We start from the raw sequence: 26,160 nt of genomic DNA on the forward strand, positions 1-26,160 counted from the left end.
ATGGAATATCCTGATAATCTTGGGTAATGAAGGGGTTAACCCGCAGTAGTACCTGTATTGTAGACTGCAGGACTGACACTCCGAATCCTCTGTTCCAGGAAGTAACCAGGCATCAGCCAATCACAGAGAAGCTCAGCCAATCAGTCAAGCTCTGTGATTGGTTGATGGGGATGATGCAGTGTCTGTGTAACCAATCAGAGATTACTGATTACTTTTAGAAGTTCCGTGTAGTCAGAGTGATGCTATTTAGCATTATGGGGGAGATTAATCTCCTGTCCTGTAAAATAGAATTTTATTTCTATTGTCCCCAGACTGCCTAATAAAATAACAAACACTTTAACTCACCTTCCTCCGTTCCCTCATAGCTGCAGTATCGGGGTGCACTGACTGTTGCCAGACACAAAAGAACAATTCAACTTCAGCAGCTGATAATTATTGGAAGGATTACACTAGCCGAGACAGGACACCGCTGACGCCAGTGATTGGTTGAGGAGAGCTGTGATGTCATAGACTGTCGGGGAGACCGATAAAAGATGGGGCGCTCTGATACTTCAGCTATGAGGGAGCGGAGGAAGGTAAGTTGAAGAGTTATTTTATTAGGCAGCCTGGGGACAATAGAAAAACAATACATTTTACCAGGCAATCCTTTAAGGACGCCACCAGTTTTTACCTTAATGACAATGCCCCATTTTTCAAATCTGGCATTTGTCTCTTTAATCCCTTCAAGACAAAGGTACGTAAATGATGTGCTGGCACTTAACGCACCAAGACGTACATTTATGTCTTATATGTGAAGCGAGCGCAGGAGCTGCACTCACTTCATGCTTGGCCGTTCCCAGGTGCTATCACGAGCCAGGGACCCGCTGATAATGGCACACATCAGCGATCGCGCTAATGTACACCATTAATCCCTCAGATGCCATGATAAATAATGATCAAGTCATCTGTGGCATTAGCGTTTCTGCGGGTGACTGATTGGACCCCCACTGTGGCATTACGAGGGGTTCGAACAGTCAGGATAGCTGCCATATGCCCTCTAACCTGCCTCCTGGCAGCTCTGGAGTTCTGCTGCTCTGGTTTGCCGTGTAGCAGACCAGAGCAATAAATAGCTGATATTACATATCAGTGATATGCCTATTTATAGCACTGAACAGTAATAGCAATCTAAGGACTGCTATGTATAGTCCACTATAGGGACATTGAAAACAATTATTAAAGTAAAAAAAAAAAAAAATTATCTCCTTTATCCATTTTACAAAAAAAAAATTAAATAAACATATTTGGTAACGCTGTGTGTGCAAATGTCCAGAATATTTAAAAATAATGTTTATGATCCTGTATCGTGAACAGCATAAAGGTAAAAAAAAAAAAAAAAAAAAAAGTCCGAAATTTCTGCTTTGTGGTCACATCATATCCCAAAAATATTAAATGAAAAGTGATCAAAAACTCACATACAGTATACACAAAAGTGGCACCAATAAAAACTACAGATCACTGCGCATAAAATAAGCCCTCATACAGCCCCGTATACAGAAAAATGACAAGGTTATAGGGATCAGAATAGTCATTTTAAACATACTTATTTTGTATATTTGTTTTTTAAATAGTGCATTAATAGAAAAGCATGTGTATCATTTAATAGTATTGACCCACAGAATAAAGAAAAAATTTCGGAAAGTGCTCTGTGTAAAAACAAAACCCTCCAAAGGTTGCAAACTTGTGTTTTTTCTTTTCAATATCTCCACAAAAAAATATTTTTTGGGTTGCGACATTTTAAGGTAAAATAAAAAGAGTCATTACAAAGTTTCATAGGTCGTGCAAAAAACAAGCCCTCATATGGAAAAAAAAAAAAGAGTAATGGCTCTTAGAAGGCGAGAAGGAAGAAAGAAAATGCAAAAATTTAATTGGCTCTGTCCTTAACCCCTTAATCACTTAGTCCACACCCTTTCTGTAACGCGGGGTCATGGCGGGGACCCGTGGCCTCTAACAACGGCCGGGACCCATGGCTGATCGCAGTGCCGTGCGCTATTAACCCTTTAGTTGATCGCTGCGTCTAAAGTGAAAGTACACTACTCCCGGCTAGCTCAGAGGGCTGTTCGGGACCACCACAGCAAAATCGTTTAAACCCTCCCCTAATAAAAGTTTAAATCACCCCCCTTTTCCCATTAAAAAACCAAACTGTGTAAATAAAAATAAATATATGTGGTATCGCTGCATGCAGAAATGTTCGAATTATAAATTTATTTATTAAAAATATATTGTTAATTAAACCGCACGGTCAATGGCGTACACGCAAAAAAATTCCAAAGTCCAAAATAGTCCAAAAAGAAGGGAAGGAGCGACAATGGGATTTTGGAGAGTGAGTTTTTCTGAAATGGTTTTTGGGGGGCATGTCACATTTAGGAAGCCCCTACGGTGCAAGAACAGCAAAAAAAAAAAAAAAAAAAAAAACACATGGCATACTATTTTGGAAACTACACCCCTCAAGGAACTTAACAAGTGGTACAGTGAGCCTTAACACCCCACAGGTGTTTGACGACTTTGTATGTGTAAATGCATTTTTATTTTATATTTACTAAAATGCTGGTTTTTCCCCAAATTTTACATTTTTACAAGTGGTAATAGGAGAAAATGCCCTCCAAATTTTCTAACCCCATCTCTTCTGAGTATGGAAATACCCCATGTGTGGGCGTCAAGTGCACTGCTGGCACACTACAAGGTTCAGAAGAGAAGGAGTAAAATTTGCAAATTTTCCTGAAATGGGGGGGGGGGGGGGGCATGTCACAATTAGGAAGCCCTGATGGTGCCAGAACAGAAAAAAAAAAACACATGGCATACTATTTTGGAAACTAAACCCCTCAAGGAACGTAACAAGGGGTACAGTGAGCCTTAACACCCCACAGATGTTTTGACGACTTTTCGTTAAATTTGGATGTGTAAATTATTTTATTTTTTTCACTAAAATGCTGGTTTTCCCCCAAATTAGTAATAGGAGAAAATGCCCCCCAAAATTTGTAACCCCATCTCTTCTGTGTATGGAAATACCCCATGTGTGGACGTGAAGTGCACTGCAGGCGCACTACAATGCTCAGAAGAGGAGGAGTCACATTTGGCTTTTGGAAAGCAAATTTTGCTGAAATGGTTTTTGGGGGGCATGCATTTAGGAAGCCCTTATGGTGCCAGAACAGCAAAAAAGAAAAGCACATGGTATACTATTTTGGAAACTACACCCCTCAAGGAACCTAACAAGAGGTACAGGGAGCCTTAACACCCCACAGGTGTTTGACAACTTTTCATTAAATTCGGATGTGTAAATGAAAATAGTTTTTTTTTTCACTATAATGCCGTTTCCTTCCCCAAATTTACCATTTTTACAAGAGGTAATAGGAGAAAAAGCCGCCCAAAATTTGTAACCCCATTTCTTCTGAGTATGGAAATATATATATGTGTGGATGTAAAGTGCTCTGTGGGTTAACTACAATGCTCAGAAGAGAAGGAGCGCCATTGGGCTGTTGGAAAGAGAATTTGGCTGGAATTTAAGTCGGGGGCCATGTGCGTTTACGTTTATTTTCATGGACCACTGTTCCAAAAATCTGTCAGACACCAGTAGGGTGTAAATGCTCACTGCACCCCTTATTAAATTCTGTGAGGGGAGTAGTTTTCAAAATGGGGTTACATTTGGAGGGTACCACTGTTCTGGCACTATGGGGACTATATAAACACACATGGCCTTCAATTACAGCCAAATTCTCTCTCCAAAAGCCCAATGGCGCTCCTTCTCTTCTGAGCCCTGTAGTGCGCCAGCAGAGCACTTTACGTCCACACATGGGGTATTTATATACTCAGAAGAAATAGTGTTACAAATTATGTGGGCTTTTTTCCTATTAAAATTTGGGATAACACCAGCATTTTAGTGAAAAAATAAAAATTTTTAATTTTCACGTCCAAATTTAACGAAAATTCTTCAAACACCTGTGGGGTGTTAAGGCTCACTATACACCTTGTTACGTTCCATGAGGGGTCTAGTTTCCAAAAGGGGGTCACATGTGGGTGTTTTTATATGTGTTTTTGTCAGAACCGCTGTAAAGATCAGCCACCCCTGTGCAAATCACCTCAAATGTACATGTTGCTCTCACTCCTGAGCCTTGTTGTGCGCCCGCAGAGCATTGTATGTCCACATATGGGGTATTTCTGTACTCAGGAGAAATTGCGTTACAAATTTTGGGGGTGTTTTTTTCCTTTTACCTCTTGTGAAAATGAAAAATATGGGGCAACACCAGCATGTTGGTGTAAATTTTTTTATTTTTTTACAATAACGTGCTGGAGTAGACCCCAACTTTACCTTTTCATAAGGGGTGAAAGGAGAAAAAAAATTAAAAATTGTTAGGCAATTTCTCCCTAGTATGGAAATACCCCATATGTGACCCTAAACTTGAAATACCACAGGGCTCCGAAGTGAGAGAGCGCCATGTGCATTTGAGGCCTAAATTAGGGATTTGCATAGGGGTGGACATAGGGGTATTCTACGCCAGTGATTCCCAAACAGGGTGCCTCCAGCTGTTGCTAAACTCCCAGCAGGGGGGGGGGGGTGAGGTAACTGTGTGTATGGAAATTAATTTATTATAACTAGAATAAAATGGGTCTTAGAGTGGATGCCGGCAATCCACTCCAAGGTTAAACATATACAATACTAATGTTAAAATTAGGCAAAATTAGAACAATTCAATAAAACAGTGTGTTTGGTAGGTTATGGTATGTCTTGTGAGAGCATACAGTGCACAGTCTGTGGATTGCTGCGTTTGGAAAGATCCTAGGCAGCGCTGGAGCACCTCAGAAAGTGCCCACTGTTGTGCGGCTAGCTCTATGAGAGTGAGTGCTGAGATACAGTACCAGGGGACAAGCGGAATAAGGTAGCGCTACCGTGAAGCAAGGTGGTAGGTGGGCCCGAAGTGCATAAGGCCTCGGTGACTGAATGTACTGTCCCTGACACATACATTCAGTCACCGAGGCCTCATGCACTTTGTGCCCACCTACCACCTTGCTTGATCAATGATTCTGCCGCTTGACTGCTCATGCCTGGATCTCAGGCACTGAGCAGTAATTCGGCGATCGGACAGCGAGGAGGCAGGTAGGGACCCTCCTGCTGTCCTGTAAGCTGTTCGGGATGCGGCGATCCCGAACAGCACCCTAAGCTAACTGGCAATGGTTTACTTTCACTTTAGACAGGGCGAATGCCGCATCTAAAGGGTTAATGCCCTGCGTCCTTAAGAGGTTAATGGGTAGCAAAATCAGCTGCTGAAAATATGCAGAAGATCCTGTACATGTTAATGCACCCTGTTTGCTACAATATTTGATTACATACTATAAGACATTGTTGGTCAGCCGCATTGTGGGGTATCAGATGCACCCTTGTTCCCTCTGTTTGCAGCATTGGTGGCCAATACATTGTCTTGTAACAAACACTGCACTGTAGGTGGCTGACTATTACCTGTATGTGCAGGCCAAGTTTATTTATGGTACACAGCAAGAGGGGGAGTGGGGGGGACGCATGGGAAAAATCAAGTTCAATGGGACAGCAAGCCACAGACAGTTTTTATTGCAATTTTTAAAAAACATTTTTCATCCTTGCTTCCCAAGAGTCATATGGGGGAGATTTATCAAAACCTGTGCAGAGGAAATGTTGCCAAGTTGCCCATAGCAACCAATCAGATCGCTTCTTTCATTTTGCAGAGGCCTTGTCAAAAATATAAGAAGGGATCTGATTGGTTGCTATGGGCAACTTTTCCTCTGCACTGGTTTTGATAAGTCTCCCCCAATGTGAATTGTACCTAATGTGTTCTACTGACACCTAATGGTTATTCTGTAAAATGGCATTGAACAACTGATTTTCATATACAGTGACCCCCCGACCCACGATGGCCCCGGCATATGATCATTTCAACATACGATGACCTCTCAGAGGCCATCGCATGTTGAAGGCAGCATCAATATACGATGCTTTTGTATGTCGGGGCCATCGCATAAACGGCTATCCGGCAGCGCAGACTGCTTCAGCTGCCACTGGATAGCCGTTTATGGTGCCCCGTGTGGTCCGCTGACGATCACTTACCTGTCCTCGGGGCTCCGGAGCGTCCTCTCCGGGATCGCCTGCATCATCGGCGCTCTCCATCGTCATCACGTCGCTGCGCACGCCTTCCCGTCATCCAATAGGAGCGGCGTGCTTAGCGACGTGATGGCGGCGACGGAGAGCGAGGATGCCGGGCAAGCAGAGGCCTTGCCGGAGCGTCGGGGACACCCAGGGGACGCGGCGACAGCGATGGAAGGCGACATCCCAGGCAGCGGTGACGGTCCGGAGCGGTGGGGACAGGTGAGTACAACTTCCTCTACTAGTGGTCTTCAACCTGCGGACCTCCAGATGTTGCAAAACTACAACTCCCAGCATGCCCGGACAGCCGTTGGCTGTCCGGGCATGCTGGGTGTTGTCGTTTTGTAACATCTGGAGGTCCGCAGGTTGTAGACCACTGTCCTATACTTTACATTGCACAGATCCCGAAACATACGATGGTTTCAACAAACGATGGTCCGTTTGGAATGGATTACCATTGTATGTTGAGGGACCACTGTATTGCATAAGGTGATAGGTTCTACAAAGGGGGTGGTCCCATCTCGGCCAGCTTATGCTTATATAGAAGACTGCTGTCATACAGTGGTCCATCAACATACAATGGTAATTCATTCCAAATGACCCATCGTTTGTCGAATCCAAACGAGGGATTCGTGCAATGTAAAAAGTACATTTAATACTCACCTGTCCCCGCCGCTACGGACCGCGTCCCCGATGTTGTCCCAGGGGCTCCCGATGCTGTCCCGCTGCTCCAGCGTCTTCTTCGTGATCCTCCGGCTTCTTCCGCATCTTCTCCGGTGTCTGGGCCTCGCTTTCTGGTGACGTTATTATGTTGCGGCGCCGGGACGGCGTGTGCAGCGACGTAATAACGACGCCGGAAAGCGAGGCCCGGACCCCGGAGAAGATGCAGAAGACGCCGGAGGATCGCGAAGTGGACCCGGAGCAGCGGGGATAGTTAAGTGAACCTGTCCAGGATGCTTAAACTGCTATCCGACAGCAGCTTAAGCATTTTGCGCTGTCTGATAGCAGTTAATGCGATGGCCCCCAACATATAAAAGCATCGTATGTCGATTTGATCATATGTCGGGGGGGTTACTGTATTGCCAGAGCGCTTTCATTGCTTTGCCACAGACTACAAGCGCAAAATATAGAAAAGCCAACTGGATCGCTCCTAGCTCTCTTTAATTTAACAACATAGACTTCATATTCTCTTTCTTCCCAGCACAGTAATAAACCCAATGCTAGAATTGTTGATTTTTTTTTGTCAAATTCCATAAAAAATGTAATACAAATTTATGAAAATGTCCCATCTACATCAAAATTACAGAACAAAAAGTTATGGGTATCAAAGTATGACAATGCAAATCATTTTAATAAATAGAAATTAGAAAAAGCATGTGCCTCTGTACAAAAAAAAAAAATAATAATAATATTACTCTTAGGCTATGTTTACACAGTGGAATTTGTGACAAAAATTCCTCCCCGAAAATGTCCTAGCGGACATTCTGCCATGTGAACATAGAAGGTGAGAAGAAAAACAAGAAAAAATGAAAATTTTCGTCCACACCACTGCTGATATTTTCTTGTTTCTGGTCCATTCTCTGTACACCCTATAGATGTTGGCGTGTGAAAATCCCAGTAGATCAGCAGTATCTGAAATACTCAGACCAGCCCATCTGGCACCAACAACCATTTCACATTTAAAGTCACTTAAATCCCCTTCCCCATTCTAATGCTCGGTTTGAACTTCAGCAAGTTGTTTTGGCTTTGTCTACATGCCTAAATGTATTGAGTTGCTGCCATGTGTTTGGCTGATTGTGATAATAAGTAAATTAATAGGTATCTAATATAGTGGCCAGGGAGTTCAGATGTCAGGTAATAAATATTTCATGTACCGGATATTAGGCAGTCTTCTACTTCCACCTGCAGAAGCATTTATTGCACAACTTTACAGTCCTTTAAAGGTAAAAGCACATGTGTAATGCGAGGCAGTCAGGAGTGAGGTCACATGTCAGATCTATGTGTAATGTCCCAGTACAAGATATACTCCTGTACAGAACTTAGGCCCTGTCAGGTTGAGTCCCTCATTGTCCTAGGGGCTCTCCTTCAGCGTCTCCCCCATAGTAGTAAGCCTAATGTTATGTATAGTGTTGTAAGTATAGTGCATAATGTTATTTATAGTGTTGTAAATATAGTGCATAATGTTATGTGTTAGGTATATAAAGTAAAGAGGACAGGGGTGTGGAAATTTTATAAAAAACTACTTGTCCACGGGACTAAAATGGAGCAAAATCTACTTGTCCCTCATGACGATCCACTTGTCCCGGCCAATTTTCGTTTTTACACTCTCGTTTTTTCCTCCTCGCCCTATAATAGCCATAACTACCTACTATAATGATACCTTTTAATTTTTCAATAACATATTCTCTGAACCAAAAAAATATATAAATATATATATATATATATATATATATATTAAGGGAAGTGAAATTGAAATAGTAAAAAATAATTTAGCAGATTTGGGGTTTTTCTTTTCTGCGCCATTTACCTTGTGGTCAGATAACATGTTAGTTTTATACTTTAGGCGCCTGATTACAGCGATACCAGATTTGTATCGTTTACGTCATGTTTTACTAATTCTGGACTTTTTCAAATTTTTTTAATTGCCATTTTTTAACCCCTGTAGCTTTATTTTTTTTCCGTATACCAGGCTGTATGAAGGCTCATTTTTTGCGCCATAATCTGTTTTTTGTATCGGTACCATTTTGGTATTGATCTGACTTTTTAATCGCTTTTTAACTTTTTTTTCTGGGATATTATAAAAATTGCAAATCTGTGGTTTGGTATTTTTTTACATTTACCGTACGGGATACATAATGTTATATTTTCATAGGTTGTACAATTACGCACGAAATGATACCAAATATGTTTATTTTTATTATGTTTACATGTTTTTAAATAGGAAAAGGGGGTGATTTGAACTTTTAACATGGAAGGGGTTAATGCAGCGGTCTTCAAACTGTGGCCCTCCAGATGTTGCAAAACTACAACTCCCAGCATGCCCGGACAGCCAACGGCTGTCCTGGCATGCTGGGAATTGTAGTTTTGTAACATCTGGAGGGGCACAGTTTGAAGACCACTAGGTTAATGTGTGTCTTTCAAACTTTTATTAAAACTTTCTTATTTTACTTTATTTATTAATTTTTTTACACTTTATTACACTTATAGGAGGAATCATTAGATTCCTCAGACAGATGAATAGATTCTATTGAACTCTATTAATCTGTGTGCTCTGTGATCCATTGATAGAGCCTGGTCCAGCCAGGATCTATCAATGACAGAGCGGGACAGGAGGAAGCAGAGGTAAGTCCTCCGGCTACCTCTATAGTGGATCGCCCCCCTGCGATCGTGCTGCGGGGGGGGGGGGGGCGATCCACCCCACTAGCCCACCATGGAGCATTCACATGTCCCTTTAGACGCCGCTGTCAGCTTTGACAGCGGCGATCTAAAGGGTTAATAGCCAGCCGCGGCGATCGCCGCATGCTAGCTATTAGCGGCGGCCCCTGGCTACTGAGAACAGCCGGGGGCTGCAGAGTATGGAGCGGGCAGGAATCCCGAGCCCGCTCCATTCATACTGCAGAGCGCCGCATGCATCTCCCCATGCAGACGTGTGGGGAGTGAAGGCAGAGAATGCAGGTCTGCACGGGGAGAAATAAGCCACGCCCCCTCATCTCCCCCCGCACGTCTGCAGAGCAGGGGAGAGAAGACACATACACAGCTTCTCATCTCCTCTGCTCTGCTTCCGAGGACACAGGCTGCAGAGTATGGAGCGGGCAGGAGTCGGGATCCCGCTCCATACAGACTGCAGATCCGCCGCACTTGTCAGGTCCGGCCCTGCTTGCCCGAAGCCGAGCTAAGGGCCGGACAAATTCACCTGCCCGGCGCCCAAAACTGCTAGTCCCGGGTGTCGGGCGATAGAAATTCCACATCCCTGGAGGACCTTTGGAGGTATCACCTGTTATGTTCATATGATGTGTTATGTTACCCAGAGAGCACCAGATGACCACCTGACCTGCAGCTTGACCTATGGGCTTCTTGCTCAGCCCCCATTTATAAGAGGGGCAGCCATTACAATCTCTTAGCTCTTGTGTTCTTGTCTTCTACCTTCTGCTGAGGAACAGCAAAGCACAGATCCAGTGTCCAGTACACCCGGAGGCCATAAAGCCTGCCCACCAGCCACATGTCAGTAAGTCTGCTCATCTATGTCTGCTGTCTCTAACACAGTCAAGTCACTAGTCAAGTCAACTATAGTCAGAGTGGCTGTATTAAAGTCTGACCCAAAAGTACTGAAAGTCCCAGCAAGCTGCAAGGCCCTTTCCATGTTACTGGTCATCTCCCTGGGATTCTGGCCTAGCTGTAAAGACCTTAACAACTGTCTAACCGCAGTAAAGCTACCGTTAACCCTTACCTGGTCTTGGACTATTATTGCCCTGCCTAACATTGGGGTAGCAGTGCTACAGTTCGGGTGGTTACTGAGAAAACCACATCCTGGCATCACGAACATTTAGGAGTTAATAACACCTTGCCCCTGGGCTACAACATCTGCCCCATACACCTACACCCTTCACACCCCATGGTCACACCACAACTTTGGCGTCACCACATATGCATGACTTACATAACTGAGGACAGGCCGCTTGTGAGATGTGTGTTAATGTAAAGGTGCATTTCCGGTTGTGTGTTATCTTAGTAACTGGGGTGAAAAATAGACAGCTTGACACCGCAGTTTATACAGATTCAATTCAAGCATGACTAGAAACAATTCTTACAGGTACCAAAAATCAGACAAATAATAGAGGACATACAATTATTTACTTATCCTTATAAACATAGAGACCTTTATAACATCTTTTTGCGTGCATTGAAGCAATAAATAAACTAAAGCAACTGAGCAAATAGTCTTCTACCATTTTCTGATCATAGCTCCTGTGCAGATCTATCTATCTATCTATATATATATATATATATATATATATGTGTCTCTATATGTAGTAAATTTGAGTAGCCGTATTAGTCCAGTGATGCAGATGCAAATCCATCTTAGTGTGAATTCTCCACATCTATTGTCTTAACCCCTGCATATTTGTGAGATGTAACCTGTGTCTTCTGCTTGTGAGCTTAGATTTGCTTTAGACTTGATAAAGGGAGGAATCCCGAAAGCTTCTCTACAAAATTCTGTTAGTCCAAAAAAAAAGGTATTACAAGATACTGCAAACATTTTTGGATTTGCATCTGTGTCTCTATAGAAACAGACAAAAAAATCTGTGTAGCTACAGTCCTAAATCTGTGTTTTTACAGTCCTATTCATGATTTTATTGTACGTGTGCATCTTTGAACGTAATCGGCAAAAATGTAGCTGAAAATCTTTTTGCGGATTACTGTACAGTAAAAAAAACATAAAATATGCCACAAAATTTTACACTGTGTGAACAAAGCCTTACTGTTGTGCCTCCCACTGAATTCCTAATTCCCATCATGTGTTTCATAGAAACACCTCACCCTAGAGCTGTGCTGCAACGGAGCATGCTTGACAAGAAAGCCAAAGCGGAACAAGTCCATAACCCTACATGATAAGCAAAAAAACTCAAATTTTGGGTAAATAAGTGGTGGATAATTGTGTGGGAAACTACAAAAATTTTAGCCCCTATATAATGAGGATTTATACTTTTTATCATATACTTCTTAGGCTACTTTTACACTGCTGTTGCTCCCCGTCGAGAACTGCCATCAAAGTGACTTTTTTTTCTGACTTTAACGGCTGTTCTCTTAACGGGGAGCAATGCAAACAACGGGCCGCCAGGACCTGTTATGAATAGCGGGAGAAAAAGATGGCACATGCTGTAATTTTTCTCCTGGTATTCTATTTATCGTATGCAACTTTTTGGTTTGTCGCAACTTTTGTGGCAACTGCACTAAATTAGGCGCAAATCTACACCAGCCATGACTTGGCTTACAAAACTGACTGCAAAGAGCATTATTAAAAAGTCGCACATTTTGTTGCACGGGATAAAAAGTCGCAGAAAAAGTCGCAGAGGGGCACTATACAAGTAAGAAATGTGATCAGCACAAGATTTATCACTTGCCCTGCACCATGTAATAAATCTGGTGCAGGTACACAGTTTCCACCACATGAATTAATGGGGTAAAAAGATGTTCACCTACACCACTCTTGATGAATACCCCCCATTGAGTTGTAAACATTAGGCCTCAGATATTAAAATTATGCATACAAAAGATGGCTGTACTGCCCATGACAACCAATCAGATAACTTCTTTTATTTTGAATCTTTCTCTGGACAATGAAATGCAACTGTGCACCATGGGCAACAACAAAGTTGACAGTGTACACAAGCCTAAAAAAAGCATGGCGCAAGGCAATTTTTGGTCTTGGAGAGTCAAAGTGGCTTAGATGGGACATTGGTGGTGACAGCGGTGACATAGATTTTGTGCTACATAGGCTATTTTGAGTGAGATTACTTTGCAGGTGTAAATATGTTTGGTATGAGCCTGTTGCAAATATATGAATGACTGAAGTCAACGTTATTTTAGTTCGTAACTGTTTTTGTTGCTGGCTGGTGATAAGTTGCCTTCCATGGATGTTTTTCTTTTACAACTTTAAGGGTATACTTCTTCAAAAGTGGACAGTTCTTCAGGAATGCTTGAATAACCTCTGGGTCCACTACACAATAGCAATGAATTTCCTCCAATTTAGTACATTTCACAGCTATGTCAATAAGACTTGAGTTAAGTGCACTTGAGGATGTTGTCTGTATGAAAAGTTTCCTTAGACAACCAGTATAATGAGTACCCACAAATCTCAGTTGATTTGTCATTTCATTGTAAGTGTTGAGTTGTAATGTGGTCACTGGGATGTTTGGCTTTAAGATTCTTGGAATTTTCCAGGCTGGAACTGTGTGGTCAAACTCTAAATCCACAGAGAGAGTGGGGTGGCGTTGATGAAGGGCTCCCCAGACGTTATCCGAAATAGCAAGAGTGTACTTGTCCAGACGTTCACATAAAATATCCAGTTGTTTAAGGGGTGGTCTTTCTGGCTTCATCAATTCTCGAAACACATCTTCAGAAAGACTAGAGCAGAAAGCCCCTAGAGTGGTCAGCTTAGGACATACTTGTAAAACTTGCATTAGAGTGTCAGGAGTTACTTTGCAAACTAATGTTCTATTGTTGATGTACAAACTACAAAGGTTGGGACTCCCAGTAGCTATAAGTCTTGTAAAGCCATCACTAAGAGTAAAGGGCAGTTTCCTTAAGTCAATGTGATGGAGGTCTATCTGACTTTCCTTCCGACAGAGCTCCATGATGCTTTCCAAAATCTCAAGTCCAGAGTAGAAATATGGGTTCTCCCCACAGCATGCAATATTCAAACTTTCCAGCTTCCTGCTTTCTCTGGCCAAACAGTTCAGAATTTGTATGACATTTTTCCGTGTTTCTTCTTTTGATTGGTCAAACACAATCTTCAGTTGCTTTATCTGCCCAATATAATCCTGTAGACCATCTATGGTTAGAACTTCTTCATCTGATACCCAGCTGAAACAGAATGAAAATACATGCAGTTAGTAAAAACTATTACTTTTCATATCTATATAGATAGATTATAAAAACACGCTCTGGGACAAAATCCAAACTTCAATATTCAATGTCTCTCATACCCATAGACCATAAAAATCCATATCACCTTCCCTATGTTTGAAGGCTGCGGCCTCTTAGAGGTGCAGGACCTGCGGCGTAGTGATGTAATTTCATAGCTCCTGCACCACTGTGGCTTGCAGGAGAAGGTCCTGCACTACTAACAAAGTGAAGGATGTAGAGGGCTTATTATTTTCTTTTGGAGGGGACTTAAAACCTATTGGGGGCTTCTACCTAATATAGTGGATTTCCTTTGTACATATTGGGGCTTCTACCTTATACCAAAACAGAAAATTCCTCAAAAGGAAAGTCAGGGATTCCAATCAATGAAATCACAAAAACCCGGGCCACAATATCCCCTTAATTACTACTTCCCCAAAACTTAGCTTTTATTGTTGCTGTATAAAACCCTATAATTCAAGTGACCTTATTACATTAAAAACAATGTGTCATGACAGTGTGTCAATGTAATTATTTCACACTAGATGGTTTCACCATCTTTATAGAAGCAAGGAACACCGGAATACACATCAAATACTGTATATGTAGTAGCAGCGTTTAGTGTAGTGGTAGCACTTCAAAATAGTCCTGACACCTGCATTTAAGGTCTGAGATTGAAAATTCCACAGTTATGCACCCTGTCACCTAATAAGTCTTCTCTGATCAGAATTGTCCACTTTTGTTTTTTTGACCCAGTTCACCATGAAAAGTTCTCCAGGAATGACTCTTCTATGCATACAACTAATCTGCTACTACCCTCAATGCTTTTTTCACTTTCCTCGGCATAGTAATTGTGCCCCTCCCAGTACTTGTGGACTCTTTTGTGACCCACAAAGTAATGGTCCCCCAGTGCAATAATATTTTAACCGCTGTGCGCATCATAATACCTGCCTTCTTTGTCCTTCACAAGATAATAATGCAGTTCTTTTACATCTTTATGTATCTCCTATAATAATAATTTCCCTGTGCACCCCATAAGTTAATAGTACCCCTTTCTGCCCCTATAAAACAATACTGCTCCATTATTGCCCCAAACGGTAATAGCGCCCCTTCTGTAACCCCACAAGGTAAATGTGTCCATCTTTGTCCCTACAATACTGCCCCCTTTATGCCCCCAAAAAGATAATCGTGCCCCCCATAATTAGTGCCTCCCTTTCTGCCCTCACAAGGTAATAGTGCTTTAACAACCTTATAGTGCCCCCAGTATGCCCTGACAAAGTAATAGGGGCCTCCACCAGGTTATAGTGCCTACTTTAATGCCACCCTCCCCCTCAAAAACAAATAGTGAATCTACTCTGCCCCCCGCAAGGTTATGGTGCTCCCAGATGACTACTCTTTCACTGTATGTTATTGCCAGTGCTCCCCGGCAAGAACCATGATGTTGGGCAGCACAAGTGTCCTAAATATTTAGCTGACTCACACTACCTAGTGTCACAGTGCTTGCAATAGAGCCCTGAATATGAAGGTAGCAAGCTTAGTGTGCCATGAGCAGCCCATGGGCTTTCTAGCTTAGGGGCCCAGTGGCAACTTTGACCCCATATTGCTACCCTATTATGCACAATAAACACAGCGCTCTCCCTGACATATATGTCTGATAGACACAGTGTAAAAGCAGTCTTACATTCTGTGACCATGGCTTGGGGAAACGTGGCTTCTAAAAACATCCCATTCACATGTAAGGAACTAAGTTATCTGAAAGGATGCTCTTACATAGTGCAGTACTGCATCAAGAACTCATGCAGTTTTTAGTTACACAGCTAACAGATGATTAAATACGTTCAAAATACAATTCACATTAAATTTTACTAAACCAAGAAGAAACTCCACTCCTTGTATGGAGAGAATTCAAAAGAGAAAAAAAAAGTTGAAGTACTATGTCTCCTTGAGATCATCAAATTCTCCAACTCTGCAGAACAAAACTGCACTATGTAAGAGCAGCCTAACTAATATGCTGTGTGGGAATTTATTCAGACTAATTCAGGAAAATCTGCACTACAATCAGGGCTGTGGAGTCGGTAGATAAATGTTCTGACTCTGACTCCGGAGTTTTCTGTACTTCCAACTCGGACTCCTCTGTATTAATATGCAAATGTATTTTATACATTCCTTGAAGGAAAGAAAGGTAACATACCTGTCATTACCACAGGACTACTGGCTGGGAAGCCATCAGTCTACTGAACAGTTTGTGTGCTGATCTGCTGCTGAAGATAGGGCAGTGGGAGGATCCAGGAAGGGGCATTTATTATAAAACATGATTTCCCTAGTATAATCCCATAATCATGTTTAACCCCTTAAGGACTCAGCCCATTTTGGCCTTAAGGACTCAGACAATTAAATTTTTACGTTTTCATTTTTTCCTCCTCGCCTTCTAAAAATCATAACTCTTTTATATTTTCATCCACAGACTAGTATGAGGACTTGTTTTTTGCGCGACCAGTTGTCCTTTGTAATGACATCACTCATTATATCATAAAATGTATGGCGCAACCAAAAAACACTATTTTTGTGGGGAAATTAAAACGAAAAACGCAATTTTGCTAATTTTGGAAGGTTTCGTTTTCACGTCGTACAATTTATGGTAAAAATGACGTGTGTTCTTTATTCTGAGGGTCAATACGATTAAAATGATACCCATTATTACATACTTTTATATTATTGTTGCGCTTAAAAAAAATCACAAACTTTTTAACCAAATTAGTACGTTTATAATCCCTTTATTTTGATGACCTATAACTTTTTATTTTTCCGTATAAGCGGCGGTATGGGGGCTCATTTTTTGCGCCATGATCTGTACTTTTTTTGATACCACATTTGCATGTAAAAAAACTTTTAATACATTTTTTATAATTTTTTTTAATAAAATGTATTAAAAAAGTAGGAATTTTTGACTTATTTTATTTTTTTCGTTCACGCCGTTAACCGTACGGGATCATTAACATTTTATTTTAATAGTTCGGACATTTACGCACGCGGCGATACCAAATATGTCTATAAAAAAAAAATTCACACTTTTTGGGGGTAAAATAGGAAAAAACTGACATTTTTATTTTTTTATTGGGGGAGGGGATTTTTTACTTTTTTTTTACTTTTACTTTTACATTTTTTTACTTTTTTTTTTACACTTGAATAGTCCCCATAGGGGACTATTCATAGCAATACCATGATTGCTAATACTGATCTGTTCTATGTATAGGACATAGAACAGATCAGTATTATCGGTCATCTTCTGCTCTGGTCTGCTCGATCACAGACCAGAGCAGGAGACGCCGGGAGCCGCACGGAGGAAGGAGAGGGGACCTCCGTGCGGCGTTATGAATGATCGGATCCCCGCAGCAGCGCTGCGGGCGATCCGATCATTCATTCAAATCGCGCACTGCCGCAGATGCCGGGATCTGTATTGATCCCGGCACCTGAGGGGTTAATGGCGGACGCCCGCGAGATCGCGGGCGTCGGCCATTGCCGGCGGGTCCCTGGCTGCGATCAGCAGCCGGGATCAGCCGCGCATGACACGGGCATCGCTCCGATGCCCGCGGTTATGCTTAGGACGTAAATGTACGTCCTGGTGCGTTAAGTACCACCGCACCAGGACGTACATTTACGTCCTGCGTCCTTAAGGGGTTAAAGGGGTACTCCGCCCCTAGACATCTTATCCCCTTATCCCCTCCCATAGACTTGTATTGAGGGGGCTGGCCGTGACATCACGAGGGGCAGAGCTATGACATAACGATGCTCCAGCCCCTGTATCGCCCGACATTACGCACAGAGCCAACTCGCTCTGTGCAGTAATGATAGCGCGGTGCCGCAGCGGCAATCCCGGGGGTCCCCAGCAGCGGGACCCCGCCGATCTGACATCTTATCCCCTATCCTTTGGATAGAGGATAAGATGTCTAGGTGCGGAGTACCCCTTTAAACTAACAATCGAGTTTACAAGTTTTTATAGCCTTAGCTGAATGGCAGCAGTTTTTCCAATGGTTTACAGCTTCAGTCTTGAACTATTGACCCTCCATTCCCTTCACTTATACAAGTGTCTCTAGTCCTGCAAAAAAACATATTTACTTAATCCCTTATCAGTCAGAGGCTAGGTTACCCATGGGTTCTCTGTAACAGCAGAACACAACACTATGGAAAGTATAAGTATTGCCGCTTCTAATTGTGCGTTGTGTGCCATATAGTAAAGCACATGAAAAGCATGCTTCTTCACAGTCACTTAACGTGTTCGTTTTGCGGTTACGTGAGGCACTGCATGCATTGGTCTTTATTCTTATAGTAGAGAATTCATTAATTATAACTTTTTGTGAATTGGGACATTTAAACTTGCTTTTTTTAAATTTTTTTATTCCAATCTAAATTTAGTAGGAGTCGGGGTCGGGCTCCGACTCCAGGTACCCAAAATGTCGTCCGACTCCGACTCCACAGCCCTGACTACAATTATTATTAATTTATCTCACAGGTATCCAGGGGTGAGGACAATTTTTTTTTAATTTTTTTATGTACACTACATGCTATTGTAATGAAAGTACAGTGATCCCTCAACTTACAATGGCCTCAACATACAATGGTCTTTTCTGGACTATTGTAACTTGAAACCAGACTCAAAATACAATGCTATGGAATCTGCGAAACGTGTCACGGGCTGGAAGAACCGACTAATCAGGATGGACATTTTACAGGTAAAACCCCTGTATTCCTTAAGTGCATGCCCTGACTGGTGTCTGGTAGCGCCCCCTACAGTACAGGGAGATATTACATGTTCAGTACTCTTTATCTGTGCCAGAGTTAGCTGCTCCTTTGGACACCAGCTAAGGGCGGCCCCATTTTACTTTTTTTTTAGGACATTGTGTGTTCTGTACAGGACCCTGAAGAAGCTTCTTTCCTCTACATAGACCAGTGTTTCCCAAAGAGGGTGCCTCCAGCTGTTGCAAAACTACAACTCCTAGCATGCCAGGACAGCCTTCGGCTGTCCGGGCATGCTGGGAGTTGTAGTTTTGCAACAACTGGAGGCACCCTGGTTGGGAAACACTGAAATAGACAGTGATTTACAGCTCCCAGCAGATCTTTCTTACTTTTATATGTACTATCTTGCTTTATCTATATTAGTTATCTACTTATTTTTGTTTAATCCTCACTTTTTCCTATTTTTGGATGACATTTTGGTCGCTTCAGAACCAATTACCAGGTTTCCATAGAGTTCTGGTCTCAACATACAATGGTTTCAACATACAATGGTCATCCTGGAACCAATTAATATTGTAACTTGAGGGACCACTGTAATTGTCTGAAGATGCTAATTGTAACAATGGTATTAAAACAAAACCCCTAGACAGACTAGCAGAATTATAGTAGTGGAAACTATAGGGTTTGCAGTCTGTCACATATGAAGAGACCAAGATGCATAATAGTTGAGGCCCACATAAATTTTGGATTGGGTCCCAGGAGTTTCAACTTAATATGCATTAAAAACCCTGAGACATACTTTTCAAGTTTTTACCAATTTAACTCAATGCCTACCTGATCTCTGTGTAGTGCCAGACAGAGTTTGATGCCACGGCCATTGCCCAGGACTGGCACACCAGGGAAACAGACCGACGATCTGTAAGAGGCAAGTAGTAAAATATTTGTGCAAGAACCTCCTGCGGCATGTACATCCATTGTAGTGACATTGTCACTCGTCCAGTTCCAGGTGAACCTGTGTGTAATGAAAATGTCAGGTAATAAGTATTTCATGTACCGGATATTGCATAAATAGGCAAAGTCTTCTACTTCCACCCACAGAAGCATTGATTGCACAACTTTAGTCCTTTAAAGGCAAAAGCACAGGTGTAAGGCGAGGCAGTCAGGAGTGACGTCACATGTCAGATCTTCAGATCATTTACATAACTGAGGTCAGGCCACTTGTGAGTAGGTGCGTGTTAACGTATAGGGGCATTCCCTGTTGTGTGTTGTCTTAGTAATCGGAGCAGATAAAGACTGCTTGACACTCCTGTTCATACAATTCAAGCATTCCACAAATCGGACATAAATGATGGAGGACGTGCACAGATAGAGACCTTCACAACGTCTTTATGCTCTCCTAGAAGCAATGCTTTCTTATAACTCTGTACAGCAGTGTTTCCCAACCAGGTTGCCTTTAGCTGTTGCAAAACTACAACTTCCAGCATGCCCGGACAGCCAGGTTAGCTGGAAGTTGTAGTTTTGCAACAGCTGGAGACACCCTAGTTGGGAAACACTACTGTACAGAGTCTAATAGAACATGCAACTTTTTTTAATTGCCTTATAATTTTATATTATTTACTGTGGTTTCGTTGGGGACAGTAGATTTTATATATATGTCTTTATTGTTCCCATAGTTCTTGTTCTACAGTACTACAGAGTTAATTTTCTATTCCCAAATCTTATCCATCATCATAAAAAAAAATGGTTTGTGTCACCTAAAACTTTTGCATAGGGTTAATGAAGCATCGTTGTAGTGATCTATATTTAAATATTTCAACTATTTATTCTTCATTAAATCAGAGCACACACCACAGTAGCTAAACGGTGTAATGAGCAGTCACATGCAGCATCACATCACATCTGCGTACTATATTATGAGATACAATACAATTCTCCATATATTTCAGCCATAAGTACACACCCTTAATACTCACCACCGTGCAATACTGGCTCTTCCTGGAAACAAAATCTGCATCCCTCCCATCAGCTGGCATTGGTAGATCAGTGTCAGATGACTCGGGGAACCAATAGTGAGAACAGCAAGTTGTGTGAGCAGACACAGATTCAGAACGAACGTTATTTGTATGACTTATATCAAAAGGGAGAAAAAAAACATAGAATCTGAATCAGCACAGTACAGCAATGTCTGTACTCCACTAATATACAGAAGAGAATAAATTATTTCCTGCTAAGGATGAGTGAATTGAATCTGACAAATCCAAATTCGTTACGAATTTCAGGAAAAATTCGATTTGCAATTAATGCAAATATCGTCACGATTTGATCATGCAAATCGCTTCATTAAACTCCATTTAGGCTCCAGGGCATCTAAAATGGCGGATAAACATTTGAGGACATGGAGCAAGGAATCCTGGGAAGGCGGGAACAAGGGTAGGTGGGATGACCCTGAATCACATGCAGCATGTAGCCTATCAGCAGCCACTCACCCCTGTGATATCACAGCCTGCTATAATTGGCAGCCATCTTGCGGCCAGTCACTTCAGCCTTTTATTTCAGAGAGATAGAGAGGGACAGACAGCGCTGTGTGTTGCACAGAAAAGCCTTTTTCCAGCAGCGATTCACCTCCCGGTCACATCAGCATTCTGTTGCACAGAGAGAGGGACAGAGAGCAGTGTATTTTGCACAGAAAAGCATTTTTACAGCAGTGATTCACCTCCCATTCACTACAGTGTTCTAATTTAGAGAGTGACAGAGAGCAGTGTGTTGCACATAACAAAAGCAGTTCACCTCAAGCCCAAATCCTGCCTAGAAGCACTAAGGAACTAAGGAAGGGAGTGAGATTGAGAGAGAAAGTGCAATTTTGGGTGTAGTACACAGTGACTGTGTGCTGCAGCACTGGTGTGCACTGCTGGTGTCGTACACAAATACTGTTTTAAGCGTACTGGAGCGCAAGTCCTCCCCTCATATGTGCATACCACATACGTACATCTAAGTGGTGTACTATTTTGTTCCTGTTAAAGTCTTAGGGCCTAGATACTGTGAAAGGCCAGGCAAAAGTACACACCGGCTGGTGTTGTACACAAATACTGTTTTAAGCGTAGTGGAGCGTATTGTACTCCCTCATATACGCACTAAGTATGTCAGGCAGAGAAGTGCTGGGACGTGCACAGAGGAGTGGCAGAGGCCTAAATTCATCAGGCAGAGGTCGCAGCAGACTAGGAGCGAGTGGTAGCAGGAGATGCAGCGAAAGGCCAGAGCTCCCGGTATCAGCTAGCGGTTGTGTCTCGACCAGGAACCCATCTGCCGTCATCGATTGGTTAACACCAGTCATCCACTTAATCACAAGTGACATCTGACACCCACAGTCAACAGTCGGTGGGTTCCTCAGACACAACCCTCAGTTGGCATGGCCCGGGAGCAGTCCCTGTCCTCCCATTGCCTCTGTCCTATGCTGTTCCCTCCCCCACAGAAGTATCTTATGCTGTGGGTTCAGCTCCACTATTTAGTGAGGATGATCTAGAGGACAGTTAGCAGCTACTGCCCAGCCAAGAAGTGGAGGAGACATCCGCCGCTTCCTCTGCTAAGCGGGCAAGTAGTGATGAGGAGAATGGCATGAGAGGTAGTGTTGCAAGCATTCAGGCTCCTGAAGCAGACACTGTTGAGGAAGCTGAGGAGGAAATCAGTAATGTGCAGACACAACTCGATGATGAAGAAGCCGTAATAGTATGTGCCTACTCATCCAACGGTGCAGAAGCTGAATGTGCTCCTGTTCAAGTTGCTGGTGCTGCAGTCCCTCCCTTTTCAGGTGGTGGACTCTGCACCTTTCAGAGAACTGATGGCTTGTGCCAAGCCAAGGTGGTAAGTCCCAAGCAGGGGAGGAACTGTTAAAAGTAATTCATGAAGAAATCAAATCATGGCTTACTCCACGAAAACTGGAAATGGGAAGCATGGTGACCGACAACGGGAAGAACATCCTGTCTGCACTGCGGCAAGGAAGCCTGAGAAATGCACCCTGCATGGCACACCTGTTCCATCTGGTTGTCAAATCGTTCCTGATGTGTTCCCCCCATCTGCAAGATATCCTAACAATGGGAAGGAAACTTTGAATGCACTCGTACACCGCAAAGCGCACCCTCCTTGAGCTGCAGCGTTAGAACGGCTTCCCCCAACCTAGTCTGATTTGCAAAGTTTCCTCACATTGGAATTCCACCCTTTATATGTTGGACCAATTATACAAACAGAGAAAAGCCATCACCAATTTCTTGATGATCCAAGCGTAACTTCAATGTGAACCAATGGCAGCTCATATGTAACACCTGCCGTTTGCTCAGGCCCTTTGAGAAAGCCACATTATTAGTCAGTCGCCAGGATTACGGGATGAATGACATAATTCCACTGCTTCATCTACTACAACACGTGTTGGAAATGATGGCTGGTCAGGGCACTGGAGACATGACACCTACATCTCATGGCCACATGAACCCTGTGGGGGCTGAACTGGAGGAGGAGGAGGGGGGAGGGGCACAATGGAGCACAGTTTAGAAATCATAAGATGGGGTTTTCTAGTCATTCAACAGGAGAGGAGGAGCAGGAGCAGCTAGAGGGTTATGAGGAAGGAGAGACAGAGGACTGTGGCAGTATGCAGTGGAGATGGAGGCAGGGAGTCCCTCCGAGTCACTTTCACAAATGGCACGATGCATGGCATCCTCACCTGCTTGAGTAGTGACCAGCGAATTGTCACCATTCAGCAGTGGGATCAACTCTGGCTCTCCACCTTATTGGACCCTCGCTACCGGGACAAAATGGGGGCCTTTTTTTACACTCACTGAGAGGGAGGACAAACTGAACTACTACAGAGACATCCTACGTAATCAGTTGGCCGATGCCTATCTGCGCCATCGTCCATCTCCTGGCAGGTCTGACTCGGGGGAGCTCTGCGCTCACCTTCCACTGCCATGGCTGCTGGGGAGGGGTGGGGTGGCAGGAGCAGTACCAGCTCCATCAGCAGCAGCCTGAGTCTACAGTCTCGCTGATGATTACCTTTCTTCACCCGTATAGTGAAGCAACTCATCAGCAGCTGGTAGACCTAGAGCAGGACCTGAACCAGCAGGTGGTGGAATACCTTGACATGACCATGGTAACACACCATGAAGATCTGCTGGACTTCTGGGCAGCCAAACTTGATTTGTGGCCGCAACTAGCAGAGTTTGCCCTGGAAAACCTGTCCTTCACGGCCAGTAGTGTGCCATCAGAGCGGGTGTTTAGTGTGGCGTGGGCCATAGTAACCCCAAGAAGAACTTGTCTGTCCACGAAAAATATTGAGAGACTGACCTTTGTGAAGAAGAATCAGGCATGGATAAGCCAGGATTTCCACCAACCAATGCCTGATGCATCAGAGTAGATTGACCATGGTGCCACACCAACACTTCACAAATATGGACAGTGCTAAAAGATATTTAAGGTGCTGATCCCCAGTTACAAACATTCCTCCGCATCAGACCACAAGTAAGTATTGAGCATGTGCATTACATAAAACTTAACTTTTATTAATATGCTTAGGATAAAATATATGGACCCAAATATATTTTTTTTAAATCAAACAAAAGGAAAGGTGTGTATTGATGTGATGCAAAGACCTCTAAAAGGTGGAAGGGAACAATGTATGGTCCATTGTAACAGGTAGAGGTAAAAAATTTCCCTGTAAAACCCTACTCTCGCATTATTAATTCCCTTCTTGGCAAGTGTTACTTGCCCTAAAAAGGGCAGCCCCACACATGAACCTCTCCCGATTTCCCCCTACAAACACTGCCATTTCCCAGGGTTTTTAGGTGGAAATAGAGAGTTTCCTGTGTGGGGCCGTCCTTTTTAGGGTGAGCAACAATTGTCAAGAAGGGAATTAATAGGGCAAGAGTAGGGCCTTACAGGGGAAGTTTTTACCCCCACCGGTTACAATGGACCATACGTTGTTCCCTTCCACCTTTTAGAGGTCTTTGCATCACATCAATACTTGGTGGTGTAGGTGGCACATGGTGTTTTTTGCACACCTTTCCTTTTGTTTGATTTAAAAAAAGAATTTGGGGTCCATATATTTCATCCTAAGCATGTTATTAAACGTTAAGTTTTATGTAATGCATATCCTCAATACTTACTTAGCACACTAACACTTTTACAAAAGAGACCGTTTTCTTCTGCCTACCTGCCTCAGCTACTTTTCTGATCCTGCCACCTGCCTGATGCCACACATCTGATGCCAAGTTCTCCTTTTTTCACCCACCTTCGTCTCCTGGTACTGGTATTGCCACCCACCGCACCACTTTGTCACTGGGTCACTTTCAGGACTCCTCATGATGCTGTCACCTCCAGGCTGTCTCATTCTGCCACCATATATTCTCCTCATTCTGCCGCCAGCTCCAGGCTGTCTCATTCTGCCACCATATGTTCTCCTCATGCTGATGCCAGCTCCAGGCTGTGTCATTAAGCCACTGGTCTCCTCATGCTTCCGCCACCTCCAGGCTGTGTCATTCAGCCACTATATGTTCTCCTCATGCTGTCGCCACCTCCACGCTGTGTCATTTAGCCACTATAGGGTCTCCTCATGCTTCCACCACCTCCAGGCTATGTCATTAAGCCACTATGTGGTCTCCACATGCTGCCACCAACTTCAGGCTGTGTCATTAAGCCACTATATATTCTCCTCATGCTGCCACTACCTCAAGGCTGTGTCACTCAGTCACTATATGGTCTCCTCATGCTTCCGCCACCTCCAGGCTGTGTCATTCAGCCACTATATGTTCTAATCATGCTGCCACAAACTCCAGGCTGTCTTATTCAGCCACTATATGATGTCGCCAACTCCAGGCTGTGTCATTCAGCCACTATATGGTCTCCTCATTTTGCCACCACCTCCAGGCTGTGTCATTCAGCCACTATATTTTCTCCTCATGCTGCCGCCACCTCCACGCTGTGTCATTTAGCCTCTATATGGTCTCATCATACTGATGCCACTTCCAGACTCTGTCATTGTGCCGCTCTGCGACAGTGATTCTAATAGCGATGCCACTGGTCTGCAGGTCATACTGAATAACAGTATTATTTCACTAACCCAGCACACACCCTATGCATGTTACAGCAAGGCAAAGTGTTCTACACCCCTATTGAGGCTCTCTGTAGGCCAGAAATAGCCATTTTTTATAGCGATTTGCCTCAAATAAATTTGGACCGAAACACACTTTTTTGGGGGAAATTCGGCGAATCGTCAGAATCCAATTTTACAATAATTCACTCATCTCTATTCCCTGCCTGTGATATATTTCTTAAATCCTACATATCTATGCAGAATTGATCTGGTACCCCAAGTAGAGCCCTACCTGGGTTTTCTTCTTAATTCGGCTCCGGCTCCCACTGGATTTCTGACCATGTCCACCTGCTCAAGCAAGGTGTATGTTTCATTCTGCCAGCTCCGGCATCAGAGGAGTCCAATCCCGCTCGCTCCTGCAAACATTTTGTCACAGCTTTTAGAGGTAGACAACCCTCCGGTGCAATTTCATTACCCTGCCCTGTGCCATTTTACAATGCTCAAAAAAATTAAGGGAACACTTAAACAACACAATGTAACTTCAAGTCAATCACACTTCTGTGAAATCACACCGTACATTCAG

General features: G+C 43.2%; 2 protein-coding genes across 14 annotated transcripts in view; both read right to left on the bottom strand.

Annotated features, from left to right (window-relative positions):
- The window catches only part of HSF4 (heat shock transcription factor 4), an 87,536-nt gene extending 82,036 nt beyond the window's left edge, over positions 1-5,500 (bottom strand). The window contains exon 1 of one of the 4 annotated variants that reach the window (XM_056526248.1): positions 5,489-5,500. Coding sequence is in view for 1 of the 4 variants with exons in the window: in XM_056526246.1 (XP_056382221.1) it covers positions 5,363-5,446 (84 nt within the window). In the remaining 3 variants the exon portion in view is untranslated. The other 3 variants (XM_056526246.1, XM_056526247.1, XM_056526249.1) reach the window with 3 other exon arrangements.
- A 6,945-nt stretch (positions 5,501-12,445) lies between these two features.
- The window catches only part of FBXL8 (F-box and leucine rich repeat protein 8), an 80,791-nt gene continuing 67,076 nt past the window's right edge, over positions 12,446-26,160 (bottom strand). For 9 of the 10 annotated variants that reach the window (XM_056526241.1, XM_056526239.1, XM_056526242.1 and 6 more), the window contains 2 exons: positions 19,337-19,514; positions 12,446-13,729 (listed from right to left, as the gene is read on the bottom strand). In XM_056526241.1, coding sequence (XP_056382216.1) covers positions 12,730-13,729; positions 19,337-19,514 — 1,178 coding nt within the window. In that variant the 3' untranslated portion in view covers positions 12,446-12,729. The remainder of the gene's footprint in view (positions 13,730-19,336; positions 19,515-26,160) is intronic. The other variant, XM_056526245.1, reaches the window with a different exon arrangement.

This window comes from Hyla sarda, chromosome 6 (genome assembly GCF_029499605.1).
Source record: "Hyla sarda isolate aHylSar1 chromosome 6, aHylSar1.hap1, whole genome shotgun sequence".
Lineage (NCBI taxonomy): Eukaryota > Metazoa > Chordata > Amphibia > Anura > Hylidae > Hyla > Hyla sarda.